The sequence below is a fragment of the Hypanus sabinus genome, chromosome 2 (genome assembly GCF_030144855.1).
Source record: "Hypanus sabinus isolate sHypSab1 chromosome 2, sHypSab1.hap1, whole genome shotgun sequence".
Lineage (NCBI taxonomy): Eukaryota > Metazoa > Chordata > Chondrichthyes > Myliobatiformes > Dasyatidae > Hypanus > Hypanus sabinus.
The window spans coordinates 96,103,844-96,124,810 of record NC_082707.1 but is presented as its reverse complement, the minus strand read 5'-3'; the positions used below and the strand labels follow the sequence as shown (position 1 = coordinate 96,124,810).

At 46.4% G+C, this 20,967-nt stretch overlaps 1 protein-coding gene across 4 annotated transcripts in view; it reads left to right on the top strand.

The window, feature by feature from the left end:
- LOC132381270 (unconventional myosin-VIIa-like) overlaps positions 1-20,967 on the top strand; it is a 137,889-nt gene that overhangs the window by 43,556 nt on the left and 73,366 nt on the right. For all 4 annotated transcript variants that reach the window (XM_059950661.1, XM_059950669.1, XM_059950655.1 and 1 more), the window contains 5 exons: positions 2,820-2,980; positions 5,104-5,277; positions 8,648-8,806; positions 15,036-15,128; positions 16,800-16,894. In XM_059950661.1, the coding sequence (XP_059806644.1) occupies positions 2,820-2,980; positions 5,104-5,277; positions 8,648-8,806; positions 15,036-15,128; positions 16,800-16,894 (682 nt within the window). The remainder of the gene's footprint in view (positions 1-2,819; positions 2,981-5,103; positions 5,278-8,647; positions 8,807-15,035; positions 15,129-16,799; positions 16,895-20,967) is intronic.

The window sequence follows — 20,967 nt, the reverse complement described above, 5'->3', positions numbered from 1 at the left end:
GTTTGGGTCTGTATTCCGTGGAATTAATAAGAAAGTGGATAACATTATCGAGACATATAAAACTAAGGTTCTTCTCTCAGACAGTGGTGAGTCTCTGGAAATCTCTGCTTCTGAGAGTGGTGGAGGCTTAGTTTGAGGTGAAGTTTCAAAGATCAAAGAATTGAGGGTTCGGGGAACTGGCATAGAAAAAGAGTTGAGGCCTGGGATTGACCAGCCATAATCATGTTGAATGGTGGGGTTGTCTCGAGGGGCCAAGTGGGCCCCCTCTTTCTGTTTTCTTGTGTTCTTGTGACTCTCAGGTAAAGGTTGGCTGTTTAACTTCCAGTGCTGGAGCTCAGAAACCCGAACCTAAGCCCCTGAAGAAACCGGGAACCTGATGTGAACTCTTGATAAGGATGGCAACAGGTGGTGGCCAAGGCTGCAGTTACTGCACCCCTGGGCCTCTTTCAGCAGTGACATGGGGAGTCCAGGGTCTACCTGTGGGTATCTGGATACGGTACTAGAAGCAGCATACACAGAATGTTGGAGGACCTCAACGGTCCAAGCAGCGTCAGTGGAGAAGAGTAAACAGTCGATGTCTCCCTTCATCAGGACTGGAAAGGAAGGGCAGAAGTCTTCTCTTCCTTTCCAGTCCTGAAGAAGTGTCCCAGCCCAAAGCGTTAACTGTTTATTCCTTTGATTAATGCTGCCTGACCTGCTGAGATCCTCCAGCATTTTGTGTGTGTGTTGCTTTGGACTTACAACACCCGCAGATTTTCTCATGTTAATGGTACCAGAAGGTGGGTTTACAAATCAGGATGCAATGTCAGCAGCAACTGAGGATCCTGGGACTGCAAAGGTCTATGAGCTCTGGAATAGTAGACCTTCCAGTCTCCTGGGTACCCTAAGGTTCAAATGTGGGAACGGGACAGACTAGTGAAAGTCTTCTGGGTCGAAGTTTTCTTAGCTATTCTTTTTTTCTTTTTTAAATCTTTTTATTAATTTTAAACAAACATAAATGAAACATGAATGCAGAGTTTGAGAGTTAATAGTTTAAAGTATAAATACAAATAGATGATAATCCATATATAATAACCTCCCAAACTCATAGTAATTACGAAAAATGGAGTAAATAAGAAAAAAAACCCCAAAAAAAGAAAAAGAAACCTAACCAACATGGCCATTGCATTATGTCAAATATACACAGTAGCATCAATAACTCCGTACCTCCATCCAAATAACTAAGGATAACAAAAGTAAGGTTTAGGAAAAGTAAGTTTAGCTCATATGAAAATGTTGAATAAATGGTCTCCAAGTTTCTTCAAATTTAACTGAAGGGTCAAAGACAACACTTCTAATTTTTTCTAAACTCAAACAAGAAATAGTTTGAGAAAACCACTGAAATATAGTTGGAGGATTAATTTCTTTCCAATTCAATAGGATAAATCTTCTAGCCATTAATGTAACAAATGCAATCATCCGTTGAGCTGAGGGGGATAAACAACTATTATCCACCATTGGTCAACCGAAAATTGCAGTAATAGGATGCGGTTGCAATTTGATATTCAGAACTGTTGAAATAGTACCGAAAATACCTTTCCAATAATTTTGCAAACAAGGGCAAGACCAAAACATGTGGGTCAATGAAGCGACTTCAGAATGACATCTGTCACAGGTTGGATTAACATAAGAATAAAATCGAGCAAGTTTATCCTTAGACATATGAGCTCTATGTACAGCCTTAAATTGTATTAGGGCATGTTTAGCACAAATAGAAGAAGAATTGACTAATTGTAAAATTTTCTCCCACTGCTCAGTGGGTATAAGACAATGAAGTTCTTTTTCCCATTCCTCCTTAATTTTTTCTGATACTCCTGGCTGTATTTTCATGATCATATTATCAATGATGGCTACTAAACCCTTCTGGCGAGGATTCAGAGCTAAAGATTTTTCCGTAATGTCCATTGGACATAATTTCAGAAAAAACTGTAACATATTATTCAAGAAATTTCTAACTTACAAGTATCTAAAAAATTGAGTTTTAGGCAAATTATATTTATTAGATAGCTGTTCAAAGGACATAAAACTTATCTAAAAATAGATCACGAAAACATGTTATACCTTTTGTTTTCCATAATACAAAGGCTTCATCCATAAAAGAGGGCTGAAAAAAAAGTTAGATATAATAGGGCTTGATAAGATAAACTTATTCAGGTCAAAGAATTTACAAAATTGAAACCATATTTGTATGTATGTTTAACTATGGGATTAATTATTTGTTTATTCAATTTAGATAAAGCAAAAGGAAGTGAAGATCCTAAAATCGAAAACAATGAAAAGTCTTGTACAGATTTACATTCCAAATTTACCCATTGTGGGCAAGATGCTATAATCGATTCTTGTGTCCAAAATATTAAATATCGAATATTAACTGCCCAATAGTAAAATCTCAGGTTTGGTAAAGCCAAACCACCCTCCTTCTTAGGCTTCTGTAAATATTTTTTATTTAATCTAGGATTTTTATTCTGCCCTTAGCTATTCTTTAGTGTTCAGCCAGGGCCCTCCCCGAGTTGTGATAAGAAATGTAGCCGTCCTGAGCGTCATGGGGAGGAGGCAAGTTTCTGAGAGCTTGGGGCTCCCTAATGAGCAGCTACAGCAGATCTGACTGAGACGACATTGTATTTCTAGTGGTGCTGGTTACCATCCAAACATCACCCATTCCCCATCTGTACAGCCAATTAGTGAAGTGAACCACAACCACAACCAGAATGTCTGCACACTGCCCATGGATCTGTCAGACAGGACTGTCCCAGCAGCTGAGATTCCTCATGTCCTTTCAGGCTTCATCGAGAAGAACAGGGATGATCTGAGCTCCAGCATCATCCAGATGGTACAGTCATCCAGCAACACCTTCCTCAAACAAATTTTCCAGAGCAGCTCCGGGTCAGCTCCAGGAAAGAAGACCAACCATCTTCTCATTCCCTACGGAGGATCCATCAAGGTGCAAATTACAGTCGGTCAACCCACCCTTCCAGTTGTGTTCTGGTACTGTCAGCTCCTATGCTTTCCCTACACCATCCCATTCCACTCTATCTATCCCATTCTGTGTGTCTCTCCACACCACTCCATCCCATTCTGATTGTCAATCCACTCCACTCCATCCCACCCCCAGTCAAATATCACCACTATTCCCCATTCCCATTGTCTATCCACTCCATCCCATTACCAGTGTCTATCCCCACCACACCATCCCACCTAAGTGTCAAATGGCACCATGATTCACCATTCCCAGTGTCTGTCCATTCCATCCCATTCCCAATGTCTATCTGCACCACTTTATCCCATTCCCAGTGTCTATTCACTTCATCCCATTCCCAATGTCAATCTACTCCATCACATCCCTTGTGTCTATCCACTTCACCCCATCCCATTTCTTTTGTCCACCCCATCCCATCCCATTCCCAGTGTCTATTCACTCCACTCCCTCCCATTCCCTGTGTCTATCCACCCCACACCCTCCCATTCCCAGTGTCTATCCACTCCACCCCATCCCATTCCCAGTGTCTATCCACCCCACACCCTCCCATTCCCAGTGTCTATCCACCCCACTCCCTCCCATTCCCAGTGTCTATCCACCCCACTCCCTCCCATTCCCAGTGTCTATCCACACCACTTCATCCCATTCCCAGTGTCTATCCACACCACTCCCTCCCATTCCCAGTGTCTATCCACACCACTTCATCCCATTCCCAGTGTCTATCCACACCACTCCCTCCCATTCCCAGTGTCTATCCACACCACTTCATCCCATTCCCAGTGTTTATCCACACCACTCCCTCCCATTCCCAGTGTCTATCCACACCACTTCATCCCATTTCCAATGACTATCCACTCCACTCCCTCCCATTCCCAGTGTCTATCCACTCCACTTCATCCCATTCCCAGTGTCTATCCACTCCACCCCATCCCTTTCCCAGTGTCTATCCACTCTACTCCCTCCCATTCCCAGTGTCTATCCACTCCACTCCCTCCCATTCCCAGTGTCTATCCACTCCACTCCCTCCCATTCCCAGTGTCTATCCACTCCACTCCCTCCCATTCCGTGTCTATCCACACCACTCCCTCCCATTCCCAGTGTCTATCCACACCACTTCATCCCATTCCCAGTGTCTATCCACACCACTCCCTCCCATTCCCAGTGTCTATCCACTCTACTCCCTCCCATTCCCAGTGTCTATCCACTCCACTCCCTCCCATTCCCAGTGTCTATCCACTCCGCTCCCTCCCATTCCCAGTGTCTATCCACACCACTCCCTCCCATTCCCAGTGTCTATCCACACCACTTCATCCCATTCCCAGTGTCTATCCACACCACTCCCTCCCATTCCCAGTGTCTATCCACACCACTTCATCCCATTTCCAGTGTCTATCCACTCCACTCCCTCCCATTCCCAGTGTCTATCCACTCCACTCCCTCCCATTCCCAGTGTCTATCCACACCACTCCCTCCCATTCCCAGTGTCTATCCACTCCACTCCCTCCCATTCCGTGTCTATCCACACCACTTCATCCCATTCCCAGTGTCTATCCACACCACTCCCTCCCATTCCCAGTGTCTATCCACACCACTTCATCCCATTCCCAGTGTCTATCCACACCACTCCCTCCCATTCCGTGTCTATCCACACCACTTCATCCCATTCCCAGTGTCTATCCACTCCACTTCATCCCATTCCCAGTGTCTATCCACACCACTCCCTCCCATTCCCAGTGTCTATCCACACCACTTCATCCCATTTCCAGATCACTCTAGGCATACATTCCCCTTCCTGCTCTGTCCATGGGCATCATCTGGTGGCTGCTGCTGTAAGGGAGGGTCAGATCAGTTGAGTGAGCTGGATTATTTCAGCAACAGCACACCCTCGGCCTCACCTACACCTCATCATGTCACACCCTCCCATAATTCAGCTCTTGACTTAACCTGGTCCTAAATACAAAGCCTCCAGCGGGGGTGTGGGAGGCCACTTGTGCTCCTTTTTCTGCCGAGGGTAGAAATGGTTTGCAACGTTGAACTGTGCTTCCAGACACACCAAGGTATCATTTTATTTTCCTGACTCTTTTCAGATCGCCGGTGATGCTTCTCCAGGATCTATCCTACAGATGACTGACGGTCACAGACGACTGACGACACTCTGCAGCCAGTTCAGGCAATCTCTGGAAAATCTAATGAGAACTCTCAGAGCTAGTCAGCCCTTCTTCATTCGCTGCATCAAGCCCAATAAAGACAAAAAACCTCTGGTAAGGGGCCATCGTGGAATGGTACAGTAAGGTATGGTGGGTGTCCCAGGCCTAGACTAAGGGGACCTCTGTAGTGATGGGTTTCCAGGCTTGGACAGGGGCCCAGTGAACAGATGTGGAGTGATGGACTGCTGGTTACAAACCCTGACTCGTGGGGTCATGTTCCAGATGTGAAGAGATGACTCCATATGTTCAGATATGGAGTGACATGGTCTCCACATAGATTTTGAGGGTGGAGACTGGGAATGGGACGGGATGGTGAGGGTGGAGACGGAATGGGATGGGATGGTGAGGGTGGAGACAGGGGATGGGATGGTGAGGGTGGAGACAGGGAATGGGACAGAATAGTGAGGGAGGAGACAGGGGATGGGACAGAATGGTGAGGGTGGAGACGGGATGGGTTGGGATGGTGAGGGTGGAGACGGGATGGGACAGAATGGTGAGGGTGGAGACGGGATGGGATGGTGAGGGTGGAGGTTGGGAATGGGATGGGATGGTGAGGGTGGAGACTGGGAATGGGACAGAATGGTGAGGGTGGAGACTGGGAATGGGATGGGATGGTGAGGGTGGAGACAGGGGTTGGGATGGAGAGGGTGGAGACAGGGAATGGGACAGAATGGTGAGGGTGGATTCAGAGGATGGGATGGTGAGGGTGGAGACAGGGGATGGGACAGAATGGTGAGGGTGGAGACAGGATGGGATGGTGAGGGTGGAGGCTGGGAATGGGATGGGATGGTGAGGGTGGAGACAGGGGATGGGACAGAATGGTGAGGGTGGAGACGGGATGGGACAGAATGGTGAGGGTGGAGACTGGGAATAGGACAGAATGGTACAAATGGAGACTGGGAGTGGGACGGAATGGTGAGAGTGGAGACAGGGAATGGGATGGGATGGTGAGAGTGGGACGGAATGGTGAGAGTGGAGACAGGGAATGGGATGGGATGGTGAGAGTGGGACGGAATGGTGAGAGTGGAGACAGGGAATGGGATGGGATGGTGAGGGTGGAGACAGGGAATGGGATGGGATGGTGAGAGTGGAGACTGGGAATGGGACAGAGTGGGACTGGTATGTTTTAATAATGAATTTCTCCTACAGACCTTACCAAGGAGCACCAGGCCATTGTCTCCCATACCATTACCCACCTTATCAGCTCTTGGGATCTCCCATCCACTGCCACCAACCTCATAGTTCCCACACCCCGCACTTCCCGTTTCTACCTCCTACCCAAGATCCACAAACCTGCCTGTCCAGGTAGACCTATTGTCTCAGCTTGCTCCTGACCCACTGAACTCATTTCTGCATACCTTGACACTGTCTTATCCCCCCTTGTTCAATCTCTTCACCTATGGTTGTGATACTTCTTACGCTTTGAATTTTTTCAATGATTTTAAGTTCCCTGGCCCCCACCACCTTATTTTCACCATGGACGTCCAGTCCCTATATACCTCCATCCCCCACCTGGACGGTCTCAAAGCTCTTCACTTCTTTTTGGATTCTAGACCTAACCAATTCCCCTCTACCACCACTCTCCTCCATCTAGCGGAACTAGTCCTTACTCTTAATAATTTCTCCTTTGGCTCCTCCCACTTCCTCCAAACCAAAGGTGTAGCCATGGGCACCCGTATGGGTCCTAGCTATGCCTGCCTTTTTGTTGGCTTTGTGGAACAGTCCATGTTCCAAGTCTATACGGGTATCTGTCCCCCACTTTTCCTTCACTACATAGATGACTGCATTGGCGCTGCTTCCTGCACACATGCTGAGCTCGTTGACTTCATTAACTTTGCCTCCAACTTTCACCCTGCCCTCAAATTTACCTGGTCCATTTCTGACACCTCCTTTCTTGATCTTTCTGTCTCTATCCCTGGAGACGGCTTATCTACTGATATCTACTATAAGCCTATGGACTCTCACAGATACCTGGACTATTCCTCTTCCCACCCTGTCTCTTTCAAAAATGCTATCCCCTTCTCGCAATTCCTCCATCTCCGCTGCATCTGCTCTCAGGATGAGGCTTTTCATTCCAGGACGAAGGAGATATCCTCCTTTTTTAAACAAAGGGGCTTCCCTTCCTCCACCATCAACTCTGCTCTCAAACGCATCTCTTTCATTTCACGCCCATCTGCTCTCACCCCATCCTCCCGCCACCCCACTAGGGATAGGGTTCCCCTTGTCCTCACCTACCATCCCACCAGCCTCCAACGTATAATTCTCCGTAACTTCCGCCACCTCCAACGGGATCCCACTACCAAGCACATCTTTCCCTCCCCACTTTCTGCTTTCTGCAGGGATCGCTCCCTACGCGACTCCCTTGCCCATTCGTTTCCCCTCCATCCCTTCCCACCGATCTCCCTCCTGGCACTTATCCTTGTAAGCGGAACAAGTGCTACACCTGCCCTTACACTTCCTCCCTCAGCACCATTCAAGGCCCCAGACAGTCCTTCCAGGTGAGGCGACATTTCACCTGTGAGTCTGCTGGTGTGGTATACTGTGTCCGGTGCTCCCGGTGTGGCCTTTTGTATATTGGTGAGACCCAATGCAGACCGGGAGACCATTTCGCTGAACACCTACACTTTGTCCGCCAGAGAAGGCAGGATCTCCCAGTGGCCACACATTTTAATTCCATGTCCCATTCCCATTCTGATATGTCTATCCATGGCCTCCTCTACTGTCAAGATGAAGCCACACTCAGGTTGGAGGAACAACACCTTATATTCCGTCTGGGTAGCCTCCAACCTGATGGCATGAACATTGATTTCTCTAACTTCTGTTAATGCCCCCCTCCCCTCTTACCCCATCCCTTATTTATTTATTTATTTATTTATTTATTTAGCTATCTATCTATTTATTTATTTACCTATCTGTCTATCTATCTATCTATCTATCTATCTATCTATCTATCTATCTATCTATTTATTTATTTATTATCCCCCCCCTCTCTCTCTCTCTCTCCCCCCCCTTTCTTTTCTCTCTCTTTTTTCTCTCTCTGCCCCTCTCACAATCACTCCTTGCCCGCTCTCCATCTCCCTCCGGTGCTCCCCCTCCCCCTCTCTTTCTCCCTAGGCCTCCTGTCCCATGATCTTTTCCCGTCTCCAGCTCTGTATCCCTTTTGCCAATCACCTTTCCAGCTCTTAGCTTCATCCCTCCCCCTCCTGTCTTCTCCTATCATTTCGGATCTCCCCCTCCCCCTCCTACTTTCAAATCTCTTACTATCTCTTTTTCCCATTAGTCCCGACAAAGGGTCCTGGCCCGAAATGTCGACTGTACTTCTTCCTAGAGATGCTGTCTGGCCTGCTGTGTTCCCACCAGCATTTTGTGTGTGTTGCTTAAACCCTCCAGTGTGTTTTTAATCTCATGTTGTGATTCCTTCCAGCTATTTGATCGGGAGTTATGCATTAAACAGTTGCGATATTCTGGAATGGGAGAGACTATTCGTATCCGCAAGTCAGGTTATCCCATTCGCTTCACCTTCTCAGATTTTGTACAGAAGTACAAGGTAGCAGTGAAGTCGGCAGTGTGGAGGGGCACAGAGGTAAGCTCAGCAAATGGCTGCCGGAATTTTCTGCTGATTCCAATCAGACATTTTGTTTGTGGTGTTACATAGAGCATGGAAACAGCCCTTCAGCCCAGCTAGACACGTCAACTAAGATGTCCATTTAAACTGGTCTCATTTGCCTCCATTTGATCTATATCCTTTCCTATCCTTGTACCCGTTCAAGAGTCTTTTAATTGTTAGTGCAACAGCCTCTGGCAGCTTGTTCCATATACGTGCCACCTAGTGTGTAAAAAAAAACTTGGCCTTGGGATCCTATGGAACCTTTCCCCTCTCAATTGCCCTCTAGTTCTTGATTGTCCAACCTTGAGAAAATGATAGTGTGCCTGCCATGATTTTATATACCACTGTAATATCACTCCGCAGTCTCCTTTGCTCCAAGGACAGCCTCCGTGCTGCTTGGAATGTGGCCTGTTCGGCCTCCCTGGACAGCTCAGTCAGCGTTGGAGTTGTGTTCATTGACGCAAGCACAAGTACACATCATGCACAAGTGCAATGATAAACTTGCTGTGGGATCACAGGCATGCACAGTCGCTCCAGATGATCGAAGAGTCAAGATTGTTCAGTGCCATTTCCAGTAGACAAGTGTAAAGGAGAACAAAATAATTGTTACTGCGGATCCTCTGCAGCATAAAAAACATAATAAGATGCAGAACACAATAATAAATATTGCAATAAGTATAAATACAGAAGCTAGATTACACAGAGATTGATTGTGTGTCCACGAAGTGAGGCTAGGCACAGGAGTACCTCTACATAAAGCACCAGGAAATGATAAAGTAGTGGTGGTTGAGGGTGTGATGTGGTGGGTTAGTGGGTGGAGGTGTTGATCAGCCTTATTGTTTGGGGAAAATAACTGTTCTTGAGTCTGATAGTCCTGGTATGTAGCCTTCTCCCAGATAGGAGTGCGATGAACAGCCTGTGAGCAGGGTGGTGGGATCCTTCACAACTTTGCTGGCCTTCTTCTGGTACCTCTCTGTATATCTCTCCTTGATAGCAAGTAGGAGGGTGTCACTGATGCATTGGGGCATTCCGGCTACCCGTCGCATTCCTGTCTGTCACAGTTCAGTTTCTGTCCCTGTCAGGACGCTGGAGCAGAGATCCAATCGCAGACCCAGTACTGTGCACTCAGTGATATCAATTAAGTAACAATCCCGAGGTGCAAACAAAGTCAGTGTCAGAGTTCAGGCAGAGATCAAAACATCCAGAGAAGTCCAAAAGCCAGAGTCAATATTCAGACAGACAGAGTACAAATGGTGGAACAGCTTGGAAAACTCACTGGTACTAGCTGGAAACAAGCAGGTGAAAACTCATTCTCCACCTTCCCTTTCCTCAGCACCATAGATCTTGATTTGGCTGGTTTGAAATGCACCCAGGCCCACTCCAGCAGCTTTTCGAGCCCCTGCGGAATCCACCGGCAGCCTGGGACTGATTCTGTGCTGACTTGAGGTCATCCATGAATGCCCTGATGGGTGGTTGTCGTTGAGTGGAATTCATTCTGGGCCCTCTGCACTCTGTTTCAGCAGAATTAGTGAGCATGGTCATGGCTAGGGAGAACAGTGTCACTGAGATAGTGCACCCTGTGATGATGCCAATCTCCACCTTGTCCCAGCTTGACGTAATTGCTCTTGAAGAGACCCTCATCCTGAAGTTGCTGTAATAGTCAGCGATAAGGTCTCTGATCCTGCTGGAGACGTGATGTTTGGTCAGTGTGAGCTGCACCAGCTTGTGCGGAATGGAGCCATATGCATTTGCCAGGTCGAGCCACAACACTGACAGGTTGCCCTTGTTCTCTCTGGCCTCCCCGATGAGCTGTGTCACTGTGCTCCAGACAGCCCAGCATCCCTGAAGTGCCACCCTTCTGGACTGATGGATCGATATAGGTGTTCTTTGCTAGGTCGGTGCACAGCCCATTGGAAACGGCATTGAAGAAGATCACCTCGACACACAACAGGGAGATGATGCGGAACTGGTCTAACTGGGTGGCGTCTTCCTCCTTCGGGATCCACACCCCTTCAGCCACTCTTCACTGCTCTGGGATCACCCCCCTTCTCCAGAAGATTCTCAGGATCTTCCACAGACGCAGCAGGAGTTTGTACACTTCTTGTACAGTTCTTGTACACTTTGTACGAGGTGCTACTTGTTCCTGGAGCCAAGCTTGCCCTTGCTTTGTGGACGACCTCTCTGACTTACTTTAGCTACACATCCGGTTCCGGGGGGTCTATTAGGATGTTGCACTCTCCCAGCTCCTGCTCTCTTTCAGGATCACTGTAAATCTTCTTCAGATGTTGGTCTGTGTCTTCCTGTGAATGGGCCAGTTTCCCACTGTGCTTCTGCCCCAGCAACTCCCTGGTGAACTTGAAGGGGTTGGTGATAAAGGCACCACATTTTCACGACACCACCTCCGATGCCAGTTTGCCCGGTGGAAGACCTTGATCTTCTTTCGTAGTATGCACATCAGCTGGGCCAAGCCAATGCACTCCTCCTGCCTCCTCGTACTGGGACTTCAGCGCTTTCATTTCCTGCCTGATGTTGCGGATTCTCAACGCTCTTTGGTTCTTTGAGTAATGTGTTCTGGAGCCTTTCTTCTCCTCTTCTCTGAACCGTTCAGCTGCGATGCTGACAGTGATTGTTGTCGTGGCTTGTAGCTTGCTATCAACCCCTCCCTTCGCCGTTGCCTCCAGAATTTGGTTGACATCTTCATCAAACTGCTTCCACAGATAAGTCATGTTAGCTGCAGGCCACTTGATTCTCTTCCTGTTAGACTTGATGTTAGAAGGATCAGTTTGCAACACTTGGAGGTTCTGGGCACTATGGGGTGACTCCAGGCCTGGCACCTCCTTCGTCTCACCAGGTTGGACACCTGCGCGTTGTGCTGCTCCTGCTCCCACCAGACACTTCATCCTCGCTTGGCGGACTTTCAAGCCGCGATAGTTCTGGTATATATGTACTTGGTTGTTTTCAGGCTGAGTGTCAATGGTTTGAGCTGCCAGTCCATATTCATTCACCCTCACAGGCTGGAGATTGGTTTGTTATTGTCACATGTGCTGAGATACAGTGAAAAATTTGGTTCTGCATGCCAACCAGGGCAGGTCTTTCCAAACATAAGTACATTGATGTAGTACAAAGGGAAAAGCAGTAACAGAAGGCAGATACAGTTACGTTACACCGAATTTAGATTTAAAAGAGCAGAATGGTTATAATGGGTGTAATGTGTAGATCTGCTGAAAGCAGCTTATAATGAGTCGCCATGCTCCAGCACCATCTTGGCTTTCCACTTCTGTATACACTCAGTGGGTCGGGCAGCATCTGTGGAGGAAAAGGGATGGTCAGTGTTTCAGGTGGAGACCCTGGATCAAGATGACCTTCCCCTTTGCTATCCCGAGTTCTGACTTGTAACGGATCCGTTTAATGTGTGGTCTGATGTCATCATAAACAGACTGTCGTCACCGAGGCAGTGTTGGAAACCTGGGTCAGGGCTCTTCTTGCTAGCGGATTGACCTTTGATAGGAAGCTTCTGTGTCATCAGTGAATCCTTCACAGGTCAAAGTTCAGATGCATGACTTGAATAGGAAAGAGTTCGACACACAAAATGCTGGAGGAACTCAGCAGGCCAGGCAGCATCTATGGAAGAGAGTTTGATCCCTTTTAAAGAGGCTGTTTGATTCTACAGAATCAGAATCAGGTTTAATATCACCAGCATATGTTGTGCAGAAACGTGAGATGGGTGGGTTTATTGAAGGTTGGATTGAATGGCCAAGGTGATTTCTTTGTAAACATGTTACAATCTGGTCTTGTTTGTAAGTTTGTGTGCTACCCCAGGAGCATAAATAGTTACTTCTGCTTTTGGACTTGCATAAAAATATTGTTTTTTTGTAGCTTGTCTGTTGTTTATTCTTATGTCACTCTTGTATTTTGCCTCAGCTAACTTCAATATCTCACATCCCCTTTCATTCTGTATCAGTTCGGTTTCCTCATGTTCTCCTTCCTCCTCGGGCTCTGGTTCTGGCTGTGAAGCAGTGCTATTTCTTTATGTTCAGTGAGAAGTTCATTGCTGTGAGGCCCTTCAACCTGCCTTATACATGCAAACAGCAACTCCCCGCTGCTTCCACACCACAGGTCTGGTTTAATAGAAAGGCTGGAATTCAAAGGTTTCAAAGGTACATTTAATGTCAGAGAAATGAATACAATATACATCCTGAAATGCTTTTTCTTCGCAACCATCCACAAAAACAGAGGAGTGTCCCCAAAGAATGAATGACAGTTAAATGTTAAACTCCAAAGTCCTCCCCCAGCTCCCCTCCTCCCGTGCGTAAGCGGCAGCAAAGCAACAATCCCCCTCCCCCACCAGCAAAAAAAATGCATCGGCACCCCCAACCGAGCACTCAAACGTGAGCAAAGGAACAGCAAAGACACAGACTTGCAGTTACCCCAAAGACTACCCCTTCACCCGGTATTCGACATACCTCAGGCTCTCTCTCTCTCTCTCTCTCTCTCTCTCAAGGGACAAAGAGATATCTCCATTTCACAGTGAGAGGGGAGACATAACAAACAACTCACTGGTTTACACTGTTAAAAGTCCATTGTGTCACTTTTTCCGAGCTCTGTGCCCAAAGATCTCAGGTCTCCGGGCACATAGTCATAGATCTTCTGACTCCCACCGGTTTCTTCTATTCCAAAAAGTTCAAAGTTCAAATTAAAATGTATTATTAGAATACATACATGTCACCACATACAACCCTCAGATTCTTTCTTCTGCGGGCATGCTTAGCAAACCTTTAGAACAGTAACTGTAAACAGGATCAAAGGGCAACAAACAGCAAATGCAAATATAAATAAATAGCAATAAATAATGAGGGCATGAAATAACAAGATAAAGAATCCTTAAAGTGAGATCATTGGTTGTGGGAACACCAGAAGTAAAATGAGTGTAGCTATCCACTTTTGTTCAAGAGATTGATAGCTGAGGGGTAGTGTGAACCTGGTGGTGTGAGTCTGAGGCTCTTGTACCTTCTACCTGATGGCAGCAGTGAGAAAAGAGCTTGGCCTGGGTGGTGGGGATCTCTGATGATGGATGCTGCTTCCCTATGACAGTGTTTCATGTAAATGTGCTCAATGGTGGGAGAGTTTTACCCATGATGTACTGGGCCAAATCCACTACCTTTTGCAGGATTTTCTGTTTAAAGGTATTGATGTTCCCGTACCAGGCTGTATTGCAGCCTGTCAGTACACTTTCCACCACACATCTGTAGAAGTTTGCCAAGGTTTTTGATGACATGCCGAATCGCCGCAGACTCCTCAGGAAGTAGAGGCATGGTCGTGATTTCCTTGCAATTATATTTATATGATGGGCCCAGGGGGATGTCCTCTGAGGTAGTGACACCCAGGAATTTAAAGTTACTGAACCTCTCCACCTCTGATCCTTCACTTTGTCGTTGGATTATGATATGGCAAAATTTCTGTCTGTCTGAGCTATCAGTTTCTTTAGCAGCCAGGCTCCTGACAGAGGAACGTCCCAAACAAGACTCAAAGTAAATAAGCAGATACAAGTATCACGCAAGGTTCTTGAGGAATTTAGCAGGTCAGGGCAGCACCTGTGGAGGGAAATGTTGATGTTTCAGGTCAACACCCTTCATCTGAACTGAATGAGTAGAGGGCAGACAGCTGGTATAGAGATGGGAAGGGAAGGGCTAGAGCAAGAGATGGCAGGTGGATTAAGGTGAGGAGAGGTGACAGGTAGGTGTAGGAAGGGGAGAGTGGGACTAGTGTCAGAGACTGGAGTGAAAGGTGGAGGCAAAAAAAGTGTTGGAGTCTGATAGGAAAGGAAGATAGAATGTGGAACCAGGTGGGGGAGGTGTGAAGGGCAGGTGGGAACAGTGGGGGAACCAGTGGTAGGAATGTAAGGGTAATGGGCAGGTGAAGTAGGTAGAAGAGTGGAGAAAAACAGGGTGATAGGGGAGGGAGACAGCTAGGGTGAGTGTAGGAAGAACTGGATAGATCAGGAGGAGAGAGAGAAGGGACAGACTAGCGTCTAGTCTGGTGTTCGATCACTGTTGGTGTTCCAGTTATATTGGTGCAGTGAAGCAACGTGTCGCTATCTGCCATTGGGACGTCAGTAGTGCATGCCATTGCCACCTGTGCTTTTGTTTTATTGCACTCTGTATTTCTCCAACAGAGACACAACACACTTCTCTGTTTATAATTACAGGACAACGTCCAGCTCTGCTGCAAGCAGATTGCTGAGTCGATGATTGGAATCAGTGGAGGTTGGAAGATTGGGAAGACAAAGATCTTTCTTAAGGTTGTGATTTACCGGAGGACTTTCAGGCCATCAACACATGCTGGGGCAAGCTTCCCAGCTTATCACCAAGTGGGGCGAGAGAGGGGAAGCTTCAAAGCTGATGATAGTACCATATCCTGGTGCCTGGAACCAGGTGTTCTGTCCGTGCAGTCTGCTGGGCATAGTGCCACCCGATTAGAGAGATAAGGCCACTGTATCTGAGCTGACCACCAAACTCCTTTTGCAGTAAACCCATTATGTATTCTCCCCACACTCCCATCGATTACCCCTAGACCCCGAACTCTAGCACTCACCCACAATTTACTGTGGACCTACACATCTTTAAGCTGTGGGGGCGGGGGGGGGGGGCGAGGGGTGTGGTGGAACCCACACGGTCCGAGAGAGAACATGCAAACCTGAATCCCTTGTGCTGTGAGGAACCCACACTACCCACTGCGCCGCTGTGGTGTTGACAAGACACAGATTTTAACCCATCCCAATGCAGTCGTTTTTTTTGGTTGTACTGCCATGTTTTTGTTTAGGCCGAGAGATCTAGTTCACTGTGGCCAGCTGGCCTGTAGATTGCCCGATATATTAGGAGAAGGTACACAGAAGCCTGGAATTCTATGGAGCTATCACAGTCTCTGGCTCCTCCCGTGCCTGTGATCTCTCAGTCTGTTATAGGAGGGGTCTGGTGGTTTCTACATTAAGAGCCCTTCTGTCCTGTAATGCTGTATGGATCAACTCTCCCTTCCTGCCTCCTTTGGTGATGAAACAGGAGCTATAGGGATAAGCACATTGTAAAATCTGTCCTGGGGTATTCTCAGAATGGATTTTCTTTTTAACTATTGTATCAGCCACTTTTCCAGGACTATCTGTTGTTGAAAATTTATCTTTTTATGGCAAGCAATATTTGCTTGCAACATGGGTGTAGTATTTTACAATCCTTATCGCCCCACTCAGCATTAACAAGGAACTGAGCTGTGGGAGGTCATGGGTGAAAAGGACACTGGTGTTCAGTTAAAATCATTGACACCAGGTGAAAAGTTCCAGAATATAAAATATTGATGGTTTTATAGACACAATGTAGAAAGAGGAGTAACTATATCCACTGGCCTTGGCTCTGTTTGCTTCAAATAAAACTTATATATTGACTTGACTTGAAAATAGATGGCTGAACAATGAGAGAGTGGCATGTGACATGATTTACTTTCCTAAATCTGCTGGGAACACTCAGCATCTATGAAGTGAGAAACAGAATTAACGTTTCAGAAATGCTGGGAGCACGCAGCAAGTCAGGCAACAACTGTAGAGAGATAGAAAGAAAGAAACAGAATTATTATTTCAGGTCAAAGAATCTTCATCAGAACCCTGATGGAGAGAAAAACAATTTAGATTTGCAGAGAAGATTAGGGAGGACTGTACAGGACAAAAGGAATATCTCTGAATGGGTGAGGCCGGGAGTGCAGATGCCTTATAAAGAACCCCTGGTCAATGGGTTAAGGGGAGGTCAAAGAGTGTGAATACAAAGAGGAATAGTTTGAAATACTGTTGGAAGTAACCAGTAGGCTAAACTGTGCTAATGACTGCCAGCATCGTTGAGATCATTAAAACTTGGTATGTGCCCATTACCTCCCCTGTCCTGCTCCTCCCTGTGGCCTGAACTCATCAATTGTCCTGCCTGTCTTCCAGGAGAGCGATCATCTGACCTTGGAACTTGAGCGAGACAGAATCTTGATAGCAAAGATCCTGATGATTCAGAAAGTCCTGCGTGCTTACAAAGACAGGTAAGTCCGCACAAACGCACACCTGTGTGGGACCATCCAAAATACAGCGACCACACTGGTTATAAACGTATCAATATTGAGCAGCAGACAACCAAAACACCACTCCAAGACAAGCTATCATTCAGCATCTGAAATGTTTGTGTGGTGCTATCAAATGTACCATGTAACTGGATGATCATTAATGCAACTCTTTGGGTCAAGGGCAGGGATTCTGTCCCATGTCAGAGGTTAAGTTCAGGTTGTGTTGATAGTTTGAGTTGGATCACAAGATTATGTTTAGCTTCAGAGGCTGAATGACACAAAGGTTGGGGATGTTGTGGATAGGGTGGAGAGCTGTCAGAGGTTACAGCGGGACATAGATAGGATGCAAAACTGGGCTGAGAAGTGGCAGATGGAGTTTAATTCAGATCAGTGTGAGGTGGTTCATTTTGGTAGGTCAAATATGATGACAGGATGTAGTGTTAATGGTAAGACTCCCGGCAGTGTGGGGGATAAGAGTCCGTAGGACTCTCAAAGCTGCTGCGCAGGTTAATGCTGTGGTTAAGAAGGTATACAGTGCATTGGCCTTTATCAATTGAAGGATTAAGTTTGGGAGCTGAGAGGTAATGTTGCAGCTATATATGACCCTGGTCAGACCCCACTTGGAGTACTGTGCTCAGTTCTGGTCGCCTCACTACAGGAAGGATGTGGAAACCATAGAAAGTGTGCAGAGGAGATTTACAAGGATGTTGCCTGGATTGGGGAGCTTGCCTTACAAGAATAGGTTGAGTGAACTTGACCTTTTCTCCTTGGAGCGACGGAGGATGAGAGGTGACCTGATAGAGGTGTATAAGATGATGAGAGGCATTGATCGTGTGGATAGTCAGAGGCTTTTTCCCAGGGCTGAAATGGCTAACACGAGAGGACAGTTTTGAGGTGCTAGGGAGTAGGTACAGAGGAGATGTCAGGGGTACGTTTTTTACGAAGAGAGTGGTGAGTGCATGGAATGGGCTGCCAGCAACAGTGGTGGAGGAGGCAGATACTATAGGGTCTTTTAAGAGACTCCTGGATAGGTACACAGAGCTTAGAAAAATAGAGGGCCATGGGTAACCCTAGGTAGTTTCTAAGATAAGGACGTGTTCGGCAGAGCTTTGTGGGCCAAAGGGCCTGTATTGTGATGTAGGTCTTCTCTGTTTCTGAGTGACTTAGGAGAGCGAGAAGAGGCATGAGAAGGCTTCGGTGAGAAGGATTAAGGAAAACACCGAGGTATTCTACATGTACATGAAGAACAGGAAGATAACGGAGATAATAGGCAGATCGAAAACAGCACAGGGAAGTGTATGGTATGATAGAAGAAATAAAGCTATAACTTATTTCCTAGATGGGAAGCATATTTGGAAATTGAAGCGCAAAGGGACTTGGGCGTCCTAGTGCAGGATTCCCTAAAAGCAATGTAAAAGAGTGTATAAGGCATTGTTTAGACTACATTTGGAGTATCATGAGCAGTTTGCATCCTATGTCTAAGAAAGGATGTGCTTGCGTTAGAGAAGGTCCAGAGGAGGTTTATGAGAATAATTCTGTGGTGGAAATTATTAACGTATTTGGAGTTTTTGATGGCTTTATGTCTGTGTTTTCTGGAGTTAAAAAGAATGGGGAGGGGACCTACAAAATACTGGAAGACCTAGGTAGAGTTTACTTGGAAAGGATGTTTCCAATAGTGGGAGAATCTAGAAGCAGAGGGCACACCTTCAGAATAGAAGGATGTGCCCTCAGAACAGAGGTAAAGAAGAATTTCTTAAGCCAAAGGGGAGTGATTCTGTGGAATTTATTGCCACAGACAACTGTGGAGGCAGAGTTTGTGGATATATTTAAAGTGGAGAATGATAGGGTCTTGATTAGTAAAGGCATCAAAAGTTATGGGGAGAAGGCAGGAGAACTGGGTGAGAAGAAAAATAAATTAGTCATAATCAAATGGCAGAGATAACTTGATTGGCCAAATGACCTATGCTCAAAAAATTAGAAAAAGATAATCAGAATAATGGTTGGACTGCTCAAGTATAAAGGGTGAAATGTGCATGGAAGTGGAAGAGTTAGGGGAGGTTCTAAATTAATACTTTGCTTCAGTGTTCATCAGGAAGAGGGGCTTTGACAAATGTGAGATCAGCATTGAACAGGCTAATGTGCTGGATGTATGTTGAGATTAAGAAAGAGGCAGTGTTGGAGCTTCTGTAAGACATTAGGATAGTTAAGTCCTGAGGTTGGATGGGATATGGTCCAGGTTATTACGGGAAGTGAGGGGAGAATTTGCTGGGGCATCGACAATTACCCTTGTGTCCTCCCTGGCCACAGGTGAAATACAAGAGGAGGATAGCAAATATTGTTCTGTCGTTCACTAAAGGTAATAGGGATAATCCTGGCAGTTATGGACCAGTGGTGGAGAAACTAATGGAGAGAATTCTTAGGAATAAGATTTATAAGTATTTAGAAAAGAATAGTCTTAATAGGGATCATCAGCATGGATTTGTGAGGGCCAGGTCATGCCCCATATGGTCTACCAGCCTTCATTAGGCAGAAACCTGAGTTCAAGAGCCATGAGATAATGTTGTAGCTCTATAAAACCACACTTGGAATATTGAGCTCTATTCTAGTCACCTCATTATAGGAAGGATGTGGAAGATTTAGAGTGGGTGCAGAGGAGATTTACCAGGATGCTTCTTGTATTAGAGTACATGTCTTATGAGGAAAGATTGAGTGAGCCTGAGCTTTTATGTTTGGCATGAAGGAAGATGAGAGGCATAATAGAGTGAGAGCCACACTCTGCAGTGCTGTTCTATGTTCTCTTCATGTCTTCCTACAAAATGAGATCTTCTGCTGTTGGGGATATTTAATGATTCGCCCTGTGAATGACAATCCACATTGAGAAATTGTTCAAGGTATTCAGTTATGGAACTGACCCAGATTAATTCTCTGATCAGCACACAACAATTTGCCAGTTGTTTCCAGTTCCCATCCCAATGGTCATTTCTGCTAAGCATCGGGGAGTGAGAGGTTAGTGATTCCCTTTGACTAACCACCATTGATGACCCTTCCCATTTTGTGATGTGCAGTTTTCTGTAAACTATTTTACTGTTTGTGACAGATTTCCCTTGGGGAGAGTGTTCTGCATGGTTCATTCTCCGTTTCAGGTCAGTTATGGTCTGCGCTGTCATTTCTCCCTCTGATAACACAAGTGCAAAGTGAGTTGTGTTGACCAGTAGCATGGCCAGGATTATTCTGCCCCCCTCTCCTCATTGACCAGAGGAGAATGGACTGGACAGTCTTGTTCAGTAGCACACACTGGACAGTAACTTTTTCAGTAGAGATTTGTCAGAACAGTCCTTTCCCCCTTTGTTGACAAACAGAGAGGCCTGCTCAGTGCCTCCTCCCTTTGACCAGGCAGAATTGTAATGGTATCTCTCCTCCTCCTCCCAGACCAGACAGGATGATGTGCACATTTTCTCTCCACGTTCCAGAATTTTGACACTACATCCCGATTTCTAGCTGACTGAAAACAGGCAGCAGGATATGAATTGTTGTCAGACAATTCGTCACAGCTTAGATGGCAACTGTTCTGCCCAAGACTGCAGTAACTACAGAGTTGTGAATGTAGCCCAGTCGGTCCACCATGCAAACCAGTCTACAACACACACAAAAGGCTGGAGGATCTCAGCAGGCCAGGCAGCATCTATGGAGAGGAGTAAACAGCTGATGTTTTGGGTTGAGACCCTTCGGCAGGACTGGAAAAAATGATGAGAAGTTCGATCAAGAAGGTGGGAGGAAGGGAAGGAGGAAGTACAAGGTGGTAGGTGATAGGTGAAACTGGGAGAGGGCGGTGAATGAAAAGGCTGGGAAGCTGATCACTGGAAGAGATAAAGGGCTGGAGAAGGGGGAATCTGATAAAAAGGGTAGAAGACCATGGAAGAAAGAGAAGGGGGAGCACCAGAGGGAGGTGATGGGACAGATGCTGCCTGGCCTGCTGAGTTCCTCCAGCATTTTGTGAGTGTTGTTCGGATTTCCAGCATCTGTAGATTTTCTCGTCTTTATGCAAACCACTC